This window comes from Lissotriton vulgaris, chromosome 5, assembly GCF_964263255.1.
Source record: "Lissotriton vulgaris chromosome 5, aLisVul1.2, whole genome shotgun sequence".
Classification (NCBI taxonomy): domain Eukaryota; kingdom Metazoa; phylum Chordata; class Amphibia; order Caudata; family Salamandridae; genus Lissotriton; species Lissotriton vulgaris.
Genome location: NC_141693.1, coordinates 455,120,686 through 455,133,030, shown reverse-complemented (window position 1 = coordinate 455,133,030; position 12,345 = coordinate 455,120,686). Strand labels below are relative to the sequence as shown.

General features: G+C 43.8%; 1 protein-coding gene across 1 annotated transcript in view; it reads right to left on the bottom strand.

Annotated features, from left to right (window-relative positions):
- Nucleotides 1-12,345, bottom strand: part of LOC147711075 (protein-arginine deiminase type-2-like) — a 727,074-nt gene that overhangs the window by 19,174 nt on the left and 695,555 nt on the right. The window contains exon 15 of the mRNA XM_086921889.1: nucleotides 11,680-11,847. Coding sequence (XP_086778015.1) covers nucleotides 11,680-11,847 — 168 coding nt within the window. The remainder of the gene's footprint in view (nucleotides 1-11,679; nucleotides 11,848-12,345) is intronic.

The following is a 12,345-nucleotide window of genomic DNA, read 5'->3' as shown; positions in this document are numbered from 1 at the left end:
TTAAATTCAAAATATAAGTATTAAACAATTTGCATAATTAATAAAACATTAATATTTAATTACAAATAATCAGTCTAAGTTTTTTTAATTCAAAATATTTCTATTTTAAATAACAGCCCTCTCCGACACTATAGATTACTAATGGCACCTTTAAAAAAAGTTACTAAATTGCAAACTATATTTTATAAAAATCAATACCAATTATACCACCAATACTAACACCTAAAATTAATATAATAAATAAAAGACAATAAACGAATTACAAAACGATGTTTTTACGGCTATATTTCTGAAAACATTAAAAACAATGATTTTCTTGCAAATAATATTATTTAACTATAAAATGATATTCTTATTCTTGATATCGATATTCTATACAATAATGTTTTTTATCACAATATATCTTTTCTCGATATTTATGTACTCCAATATTTAAAACTCAATAGTTTGTCCAAAACATCTCTCAAGGCCAACAGGTTTAAGTGCCATTAATCAAGATTTCATGCACTGCATTTGTCGTCTGCATCAGCTCCAACTGTAGAAGTACCAGAAAATGGCAGGTTTAAAATTCTACGTTATATCTATGGATTGAAGCCTGGATTGTGTAGCTATGATTACAAAGCGCATGAGAGTATCCAACAGTAAATAAATCTGCTGAGTCAGCTGCAGCACTTACAACTTTGTTGGAGACAATCAACATCTTTCATGACACCTTTGAAAAATCCTGTAGGTCTTCACGAGGTAGTTTCTCCTGGAAAAATTGGAATGTCCCCCAGAGGCATCTATGATAACGCCTGAGTATAGCAGTGCCACTCGTCGTCTTGATGGCAGTCTAGAACTTTAGGCTTACTGCATCTATTTTCTTACTCTCTTTTTCACAAGTACTGTTGAGGAAGGAGAAGAGTATGCATGAGGAGTAGATCTAGAGTGACAAGTGGGTTTAGAATGCAGCGGCGGCCGTAAGAGGTAAACACGGTGAGGTGGGGCAGGGGGGGAAGAGGGAAGCCGACAGATGATGGAATGGGTATAATTAAATAAAAAAATAATACCTATTCCAACCTTTGTCGGCTTTCACCCACCGCGCCATTCCCCATCTGCCTTACCGCCCACCACGCTTACCTGTGCCGGACGCCGTTGTTAGAATGTAGTGTGGATCTTGATCAATACGAAGATCTTGAATGGTGGGGATCCTGAATACGAATGAGGAGTACAGTGATGTCTTAATGGCCTTGAACAGTAATGTCTCCTCTAGTGAGGACTCCTATAATGCCTTCTCAGAGTTCTTGATCTTCCTCTTCATGAGCTAGGATTACTGACTGGGGATAAAGGAATCTCAATAACCAGAGATGGGGTGGCAAAGTTGACTGGGGGGGGAGCACACGTTGAGAAGCCACAGCAGAAGCAGGTAAGACAAGCTGAAGAGCCACGGAAGAGACAGGAAAAAATGACTCAGAGGGTGATTAAACAGGGGAGATCCTCTGCTTCGAGAATGGAGATCAGTGACTTGAGGCAGATGACAGAGTTAACGTTGGAGAGAATGCTCAGGACAGTGAATATGTCCTGGTATTGTCTGAGCCTAGCACACACAGTCCCCTACTTTTCTTCACCTTGCAGTCCTACCTGCAGACAGATGTGAGGACCTGCTTGGTGATATGTTCCTTGGCGTAAGTGCCTCAATGAAGTCAATTTTGTCTTCGATGTTGAATTCTCAGACTTTGACATTGATATACCAGTCTTCCTGATTGAAGAACTAGCCATCGATGGCGAACAAGTTGTCATATTCACCTGAATCTTCCTTGTGAGGAGTCCCTGAAAATGCTGGAAGAAGATGTGGCAGTAGTATCACTCTCTCCTAGTCCCTCAAATCTATTAGACACTGCTCCTTCATGCCTGTGCTGGTCCTTCTGCAAAGTCCGTGCAGTTGGATATTTTTTCAGTGTTTCAAAGACTTCTTGGACATTTTATGACAAAACTGGAAGGAGTCTAGAGGATGGGAAATAGTAAGACACACATTTGGGTCTGTTTGGTTTTTCTTTCTCCGACAAGTAGGACACTTCAGAAGATGTTGATTAAAAGGTTTTCCGAGGTCTGAAAAGGTTTACAAGATGAAAACATATTTAGAAAGGTATGGCTCAGTGGCCCATGATCCTGACACCAGGAGCCTGAAAAACACCTTGCTTATCTATGGGGTATGATGGGACATCGTTGGTATGCTGTTCCTTAAACAAGCCACATCAGTTTCCCCAACTTTACAAGCTTCTGCTGAAGGGCTAGATTGTCTATATTGTCTCGAATTCCATTGAGTTTTCTTGCCACTATTTTATTTATAGTACCTCTTTTTCTACATTTAACATTAGTTTATTTATAAAGAAAATAGGGAAATAGCCTTTTTATAGGCTGTTAGAAACGTTATTTGTTTTTAAAAGTTGGCTTTATAAACAAAATGCCCACTATATGCACACTTTTGCAAAATGTACTCTGGGATCTCGCATGTGGGAAAGATGATTCAGTGCTTATGATAGCAATGAAGATCCTATGAAGGAAGATCTAACTGTAACTATAAAAGGCAATCATACTATTTTGCAAAACGAGGCATCTCTTTGCATTACCCAATGTGCTGTTTGTAATAATTATAATGAAGTTATTGAAAATCATGGAATGCTGCAATAAATGATACTTCAAAGACGTTTGTAAGCCTCACAATAATAAGTGTTTGAACCAGCTGATGGATACCAGATCTCCATGTTTGGGTCCGGTAGCGAGCCTCTGTACATGTGCTACAAGCGCCTGGCTGCCTGAGCTCAACATTGCCGGGGTGAAGATTTTACAGCCCTGTGGGAGTGACCTCCTGAGCCTTTACAAGTTCAAAGTGCTTGAAGGTCCTTCCCCTCATCAGGAGGGCCCGGGGAGTGTGTGGTGGGGTGACCCATAATAAGGCTTCCCTCCCGTCACACGAGATCACTATAGTGACCCAATAACGTTTCCATTTTCAATGTTTGGTGCGTGCATGTATGAATGTATGAGTTTTTTTGCATGTATGCTGCGAATGTAAGTGTGTGCGTATGTGCTTGTGAATGGGTGTGTGCACACTTGTGAATGGATAAGTATGAGTGAGTGTGCTTGTAAATAGGTGAGTGTGATTGTGTGTGTGCTTGTGTGGCCTGTCTAGCCCCTGCTGAATTACCGATCCATGCTGGGTCAGTATGCATTAGAAGGAAAAGTTACGTACTTATAACCTTCTTTCCTCATCATAGCAATCTTCACTGAACTCATAAATATTTGAACTGTACCGCCCATTATTCAAGAATGATTTTGCCATATCTACAGTAATGACAGTAAATTATAAAAAATCATATAACTTTATATGCATAATTATGCATTCCAAACTAACTGGAGCTGGGTTTACCAAATTTGGGATGATATTCTTCCTTTAAAATAAGGAAGGAAGAAATTAATACATAAAACAGACTTGCAGCATAACTATCTATCTCCTTGCTGCCTTACCGGCCCCTCAAAAATGTGTGCAAAATGGAGGGAAAAAGATAAATACACTGACCCTAGTATGTCTAAAACTTAGGACAATGCACCTTAACATGAAGTTCCCAATTCCATCATGCCTTGTAGTGGTAATTGCTTTAGAGTGCCGATTATTTTGAGGGTATATTGAAGGGGTCATCAGTGAAAATGTCTAGATACATCTTAAAACCTCGACTGACATCACTAAAGAACAAAAAGCAACATTCTAAAAAGCGTATTGTTGGTGGTTGTTAGCAATGTGGGACTGGTTAAAGAGAACTTTTTTCCTCTATGCTGGATGACCCCTTTAACTGAGGATTCTACAGATTTGCCAAACGTTAGGATTTACATTCTGGTAGCTTCGAGCCAGGGGGAGTGGGGCGTTGTTTATGACTTCAATGATTCCTAAGATGCAACACTAAGATTACAGGTAAGTAAATTTTAGTTCTGCATCCCAGGTTTTTCAATGATAGTCCTAAACTTTGACAAGAATAGCACGCTCATCCCAAAACTTCACAAATGGATTATACCATAAAAAGAAAATGAGAGCAGTGGGGTGAGACTGGACTAAACGTGGCTTAATGCCGCCTTGTAAATAAGGCATCCTTTCACGCTGTATCCAGCGTGAAAGGGGAGGGCAATGGGGTTGTGGTGGGTGTTCCACTGCAACATCCATTCATTTTGCTGCTGCCTCCTTTTTACAAGGGCAGCGCAAATAGGAGGCAGCGCCAACATTAAGACCAGGGAAAACCTGGTCTTAAACAGGCAAAACAAGGAGAAATACTTTATTTCTCCTCATTTTTGCTGTTTCCATGTGTGCTGCTTTCTATGTGTGCTGCATTAATATTACAAAACTGCATTTAAAGATTGTTTATGTGCATGAAGGGGGACCTTCATACACATAAACATTCTTACCCTCAACACAGACACCCTTGCACAATGGTGCAAGAGTGCCTGCATTGGCGCTAGGCAGCTAAAGTTAGCGCCAGCACAGGGAGTAATACAGGGCTGCACCATATTCTAGTAAATATGCTGTAGCCCTGCGTTTCTAAAGTGACGAAGTGTGTCGTTAGCCTTCTTGCCTTAACAACACACTTTGCCACTTTATTGTATTTTTTATTTATTTTTCAAATATATTCTATTTCATTTTACTTATTCCAGTATCAGCTAAATAACATACATACATAGGGCATTGCGCTGATTTGGGAAACATCCTTTACAACGCAACTTTTACCACGCAGTGCTATTACAACGCAGGTTTTACAATGAAAACCATTACAACGCATTGCGCTGGGGGGCGCTCTAGGATTGGGAATAGATTTAATTTACTATCCAACACCTTCCCTAGTGTCCACGGGGACTGGAGTTGGAATAGTAAATTAAACTATTCACTATCCAGCACCCCAAAGCGCTATGCGTTGTAATGGTATGCGTAGTAAAACCTGCGTTGTAACAGCATGCGTGGTAAAAGCATGCGTTGTAACGTCATACATCCCGTTGATTTACATTGTTCTATCTATTCCCAGTATGTCATATACCACTGTCTATACATTAATTCTACATGCCCCATGCTGTATAGGTATTTTGCAAGGTATGGAAGGCTGCATGGATTTGTGCTTGCTGCAAGACAATGTTTGTTTTAATATTAGGGAAAGCAACGATAAAAACGGCCCTGAAGACACTAAACAGGTCCAAACAGCCAAAAAACGGCCCCATACTGACCTTTCACACCAGCCCGTCGGGCAATGCCTGATTGCCCTATAAGCAGTCTAACCATGGAGAGCAGAAAAACTCCATGCTACATACCCTCCATGAAAAGGTTTATGAGGGCGGCAGACCAAATATTGAATCATTTTTGGTATCTGAGTCAAAGCAGGAGTGCCCTGTTAAGGTATGAGTTGCAGAAGTAGAGTAATAGCCCGCCCATCTTAGCTGCCTTCGCTCTTGTCAATTGAGCTTTTGGTTTACTTGGCACAGCAGGTTAGTTAACTGATACCATAAAACTATGCAAGGGACAATCTATTGGAATGTGATTTGCTAGGTCACCATACTTGTTCTTAAATGATCATCATTGACAAATAACTGAGAATTGTTCTTAATGTCCTTAGTCTTGTCCAAGTAGAGTTTAAGGGCTGTTCCTATGTGTAAATTATGTAAAGAATTTTCTCAAGTTTGTCGACATAGCAGGAGATCCAGCAGTGTAGTTCCCTGGCTGTGGAGTTGGTGTCGGTCGAGGTGCTGGGGGGAGTTTGGAGGAGGGTTATGTTGAGGAGTTCCTCAGAGACCTTGCTCCAGTTCCTTTGTGGCGGGCGCGGGGAGGCTTGGGTGCGGTGGTGGTGTTGAAGGTGAAGTGGATGCAGTGGTGGTCCATCCAGAGGGGCTGGGTGGTATGGCTGAAGCTGATGTTGGTCCCATCCGCGAAGATTGGGTCGAGGGTGTGTCCAGCCTTGCGCATCGGCGTGTTGACCAGCTGCTTCAGTCTAAGGTTGTCGAGGTTGTCGAGGAGAGTGGTGGAGTCGGGGTCATCGCGGTTGTCGAGGTGGAAATTTAGGTCCCCGAGTAGGATGTAGTCTGTGGAGGTGATGGCGTGGGGTGTGGCTAGTTCGGCAATGGTAGTTGCGGACTGGGTGTGAGGTCCCGGTGGTCAGCAGATGAGGGTCCCGCGTAGCGTGGTCCTGGGGCTGATCTGGAAGTAGATGTGTTCTGTGTTGGAGTGGGGGTCACTTGTGCTGGATGTGGAGAGTTGGAGGGGGTCTTGTGTGTGATGGCGAGTCCTCCTCCTGGGCGGGAGGCCGGTCCTTTCTCTGGATCTTGTAGCCATCAGGAATGGCAATGGCGATTGTCGAGCCAGAGGTGGCGTTGGTCCAGGTTTCCCCGAAGAAGGCGACGTAGGGCGAGAGGGTGTTGATCAAGTCCCAGATCTCTACGGTGTATCAGTGGAGTGAGTGCACGTTGAGGAGAATGCAAGTTAGGGTTTCGGCGGTGCGTGCATCATGCGGGCCTTTGGTGGTTGAAGTGGTTTTGTTGACGGCAAAGGAATTGCTGCAGAGTCTACATGAGAACTGTCCATGGGTGGTGATGGGCGAGGATCTTTCGCAGTCAGTGAGTCTTCCGGGGTTGAGTGCGTGGAGTGCTGCTGAGTCGTATCGGCGGGGTCCCGGAGATCCAGGGTTCCTGGCGCTGAACGCGGTCGGGTTTCAGACGGGCGCTTACGGGATTGCCTTAGGTGTGCCTTTGGCACGTCAGTGGTGCGTCTGCTGCACGACCGCGCGGCGGCGGCCATCATGTAGGGGAGGAGGAAGGGACGTGTAGCAGGGGGAGGTGTCACGGGTGAAAGCGGCGGCGAGAATGGGGGAAACAGTGGGAAAACGTATGGAAAATGGGGGGAAAACGAGCAACAACAGTGAGGCACAATACAAAAGTTTAAACAGTAGTCAGGAATAATACAGTAAATTTAAGAGGCACAGAGTGGAAAAAAGACCAGACAAGAATCAGGGTGGATTCGAACCCTGCAACAGTGGGGCTGGCAGGCGATGCAGAGCACAGCGGAGCTGCAGGGGAGAGTGCGATCCGGGGACCGAAGTCGGAGGTCTCACTCGTGCTCCCCCGCAGCGGCCCCCATTATGTAGGGGATGGGGGAAGGACGTGGAGCTAGGAGGCGGGAGCGGGTGGTCAGGGGAAGATGTCACGGGTGAAAACGGCAGTGGGAATGGGGGAAACGGCGTGAAAAACATATAGAAAATGGGGAAAAAATTAGCAACAACAGTGAGGCACAATACAAAAGTTTAAACAGCAGTCAGGTGCAATACAGTCAATTTAGGGGCACAGAGCGGAAAAAAAAGACAACACCAGAGTCAGAGTAGATTCGAACCTGGCAATAGGGGTGCTGGTAGGCAATGCAGAGCACAGCAGAGCTGCATGGGAGAGTGTGATCCTGGAACCAAAGTCGGAGGTCTCAGTTTACTTCAATCCAAAGTGCTCCCACGTATTTGTCGGTCGTAGCACTCCCCGTCTCGCAGCGGGCGGGAAGAACCTGATGATGAAGTATGCTACCAAGGGACCTTTTGGTGGGTAATGGTTATTTTAAAAAAAACTTAATTGCTTTCCCATGTTTAGTCACTTTTTGGAAGGTTAGCACTTTATTTTGTAAATTCTAAGTGGACTCTTTTTGTTTCTTCACGACCTCATTGGCTACATTGATTGGGAGTTCCTGGGAGAAAGTTAAAAAAGAATTCTATGTGATTTAATTGAGTGTGTCTTAGAACAGCTAGCAGAATCTGAACTGACTTTTGCTGAAGCCCTTTCCCTAACTCTGTGGGTTTGCGCTATACTTGGTTCTTGAGCTTGTCTCATGAACCTTAATTTTGTTAATTTGAGACTGACACCTTCCTCTTTGAATTTCCCCTTGCTATTTTTTATGCTTTATTTAAATTAGGTAAGTTCCTTTAAGGAACTGATACTGCATCGATTCTGTCTTTTGTATATTGTAATGATGTGCATTGCCATAATATATAACCTCAGATTGAACAATCGTTTTTGATATAGATATTTGATTAATCTGCTAATAACCCTTAATGGTCTGGAAACCATCATAATCTCTGCCGTTCTTTTGGATCCAAATCGGTTTCACTGTAGTTTGACTGTAGTTTGACTTTCTGTGCTAATGTTAGCTCCTACTATACAATATCAGTCGAAAATAAATGGTCCATACGACCAGTGGTACAACATAATATGAGAAGTACACCAGAGCCTATAGGTATAGAAAGGTGGATGTAGTCTTTGCGTGTATCTTTAGGCAAGTCATCTGTAAATTGTTTCCCACAGAGATTCATCATAGTTGCCTAAGAGAGTGGTCACACTGGTCTTTTTTGTGATGCTGCAGCAGTACTGTTGGTTTTATGCCCTAAACTATCCAGGTGTTTGCTCTCCCTGTAAGCTTGCATGATTGTTTCTGTAGCTGAGGCATGCCTTTCATCACTGCTGAAACAATTTCCAAATATGGTTTAGAATATGCACGAAGATAAGTAGGGTATTGCTCCAGGGCCTTATATTTCTTTAAAAGGTGTTAAAATTTGGGATTAGCAGCAGAAAGGGTCTGTACCGCAGTCTCTATGGTAAAGTGGCCATAATAATTAAGCCTGTAGTGCTTGGAGTAGAATATTTAGTTTTGCCAAGCCATAAAGCAATAACTACTGGCAGGTGTTAATATTGCCTACTAAGGAGACTGGCTACTAAATGGAGAGCCTGGAAGGTGAGGTGGAAATGCAAGATGCTGAGGTCTCTGATTAGGTACCAGTGTCAGAATACTATGGCAGAGAAGGAGCTGGGTGTGGTAGTTGCCCCATGTGCTGCTACTGTGTCTTAGTCATTGATTCCATGTGGAACATCCACTTCATCTATCTCTAGAATGTAGAGTGTGTTTGGTCCCTGTTGCTAAGTACTTAACGTCAGTTGCTGTGGGGTACCCTGTGGGTAGGACGTTGCTGTACCTCAAGCTTGAATAAAGAAGTTAATCTCAAGAACCATCCTGCCTCCCTTGTACTTCTTTACACTGGTGTTGAGCTTTTCTTCTTCCGAGGTGGTTGATTTTCCAGTGTATCATAAATCGGTGCAGGCTGTGTTTGACCTGTTGGAGGTGATAAAGCTTTAGGTATGTGGGCGCACTGGAGGTGAAGGCAGAAGTGATTAAGGTGGAGGAGTCACAGTGTTACAGGGAACCATAACAGCCTTTGGGATAGGTAGATGTGAAAGTGGTGTTTGAACTGGACCATCCTTAACTAAGGCGAGGATTGGAGTACTTGGCCAGACTGGATAAGCTGCCAGAGAAAGATTGATTGCATTTTTGATGCTGCACTCTTATACTTCGACTGTAGATGTTGAGTCTTTCAAGGCTGGGTCCCTCAACCTTGATTGCTAATGCGTCATCTTCTTAATGTTGATAGTGCCCTTCAAGTTGAAAGATGAGTTGTCTTCAATGTTGTAAAATATGTGTCTATTTTCTATGGCAATCATGTTGGAAGTGCATTCATGTTTGATGTCATCCCTGGTGGCATCTTCATTGCTATCCTCGATGGTGTCTTTAACATGAACTATGTTTAAGGCCCATGCATGAAGCGGTGGTGCTGCTTTTGCCTCCCCTCTCCTTGGATTTCCCACTATGGTGGTACCTATGCCCTCATCACGATGGTGGTCGGTCGGACCGCCAGCCACAATTGCAGCAGTCAGGTGAACCCCAGCAAGCATGTGGGTGGTCCGACCGCCACATTCAGAAGCGTCCGCCGGGCTGATGGTTGGAAACGCATCAGACCACAGTGGGAAAGGGCCGCAGCACATGCCTCCAATCCTACACATTCTTGGATGTGTTCCATGCACCATGTGGTGCATGCCACATGGTGCACGGAGGTGAGTGGGTGCACTCAATGTGCCTCCAGGGTCTCTTTTCAGTGGCCCATGACGGATGGTGGGCCTGTTAGCAGGGCTGGACTGGCCATAGTGGGCACCAGTCATTTCCACGGTGGGCTGGCAGGGAGGGTGGCTGGTTTTTGACCCCTGGGGGATGGCTTTGTTACCAGGGGCGGTTTTGCAGCATAGGCACTATATCGGGCACCTGTAGCAAAAGCGGCAGTGGTGAGACGGAAGTGGTGCTTCCAATTAACATCCCCCCGCCACCGGGCCGGCCGAGCTATTTGCCAAGGCCGGTTTCGGTTCCCAGTCTGGTCGTGCCTCTTAGGGTCTCCCAATCTCCTTTTCTGACAACCTTTTTATGGCGGTGTTCCCACCAGGAAAACGCTGTTGGAAAAGGATATTTTAAGCCTGACAGCAGTGTCTGCCGCAGTACCACTGCAGAAAGAACGATTGATGGACAGAATGCAAAACAATGTCATACATTCACCCCAGTACAGAGATCTGGGCCTAAATCCATCGTTTTTTGGCTCTCCATGCCATTCCAGTTCGGACCCAGCCATGTGCAAATCAGTCTTGACCTTGCGCCCAATGGGAACAGTCCAGCCGGAACTGCCAGGCCAGGTCCTTCCTGGACTGGAAACAAGCACCCTAGGACAGTTTTTGGGCTTTCAGCACCACAGCAATGCTGTAAAGATGCTCCGACCGCTGCTCCATTGTGATCTCAGATCCTGGCGGAGGTGGCAGTCTGTAGTCGGACAGCTGTGGGTCCGACCGGCAGCATCGTAATGCGACGGTCAGACCAAAGGGATGTCGGCAGTCAGACTGCCACCGACGGTGACTTGACGACCCAACATCGTAATGAGGGCCCTAGTGACTAAGGGCTCTGAACCAGAAGGTGGGCCATCTTCATTGGTTGTACTTTTGCAGTCATGAGCCTCCTAGATCCTCCTAGATCTTCTGCCTCTTCTGGTCATTAGCAGTCTTTCTCGCATAAAGATACCCTCACAATCTTTGAGAGTCCTTTTCAACATTTTCTGGCAATAAAGACGTTCCTGCAAAGTGTAGACGTTTGGAAGGCCAACCACACCAAATGCTTGAGGATTATTTGGTGCTTTCTTTCTGCTATAGTTGGGCCATTTGACAAATAGAAATGGTATAACGGTCCAACTCTGTGGAAAAATGTGTTGAAAACAATGTCAAAATCTACAGCCTTTCTGTCAGGAAACACTTAGGTCTAAGGAAGCCGTCAATTGAAGACAATAAGAACTGAGAAAAAACTGTTTCAATCAAGAAGCAGAGTTTTTCAACCCAGGAAGTGTTCCAAGATGCTTCTGTCACGAGGTGTAAAAAAACACTGGTGCTCTGAAACAATTGTCAGCCCAAAGCATGATGGGATCGGGAACCTGCTGGGTCCTTAAAGGAGCGATTGTCCTAAGAGGTGTCACACGTTGATTAGAGTCGCTAGGCCAGCAGGCTGATTGTAAAGCTGTAGGTTCTTTTTTGCATTAATGTTTTTCTTCGACCTTATTTAAAACAGGAAAAAACATTTAAACTTTGGTAAAAACAGCCATAAGGATGGTTATGCATTTCAATGTAATAAACATGTCTACCATTTATAGTAATTTTTATATGTATGACAAAATATGCTCCGGGATCCAGAAATTGCATTTCTTATGGCCAGAAACCACGTTAACTCTTAATGATGTGCTGGATTACTTTAAAACAGACATTAAAACATAAATCATGCAATTCACATACCATGTTTGGAAAGAAAGACACAGCTTTGCCATTCAAAGCATTGCCATTTGCAGTTTTCCCATTCTTTTCGTTTTTCTCTAGCATGAAAAGCGCGGGGATGTCAATAATGTCTTCTTCCGTTAGCCCCAGTTCCTGTTTCAGAATGTCACGGTTCCAGTCAATGCAGCGCTGGAAGGGTAGAAAAATAACTTTTAAGTGTTGGACCAGCAGCACTGAACTGCGTTTTAATTGGTTACTGTGCATTTGCGGTCCTAATTTGGTCGGGCACCTATTATATTGCCTTATACATCCCAAGAAACCTTTAGCCAACCTTCCAATTTTCGAATGCACACAAACACAGAATTACAGTGCCGCAGAATCTTACACATGCATCGAAAACTCAAAGAAAATAATTTTCGTTTTTTACGTACTAATCAACATATATTTGCTGTCTTTTAACTCATTTATTCACAATAACCAGTGCCAGCACCTTTGAGGACGAACTGTACAAGATATATTTTATTAAAATAAAAAGAATATTTTCATTCACTTTTTTATTTTTGGGTGGAAATCAGTTAATATTTTTCCCTAAAAATATTTAATTAAATATGTTTTTTTCTGTGAAGGAAGGACTCTTACTCTAACTAAATTGTAAAATTATGCCTAATTTTAGGTTTGAGCTTCCTA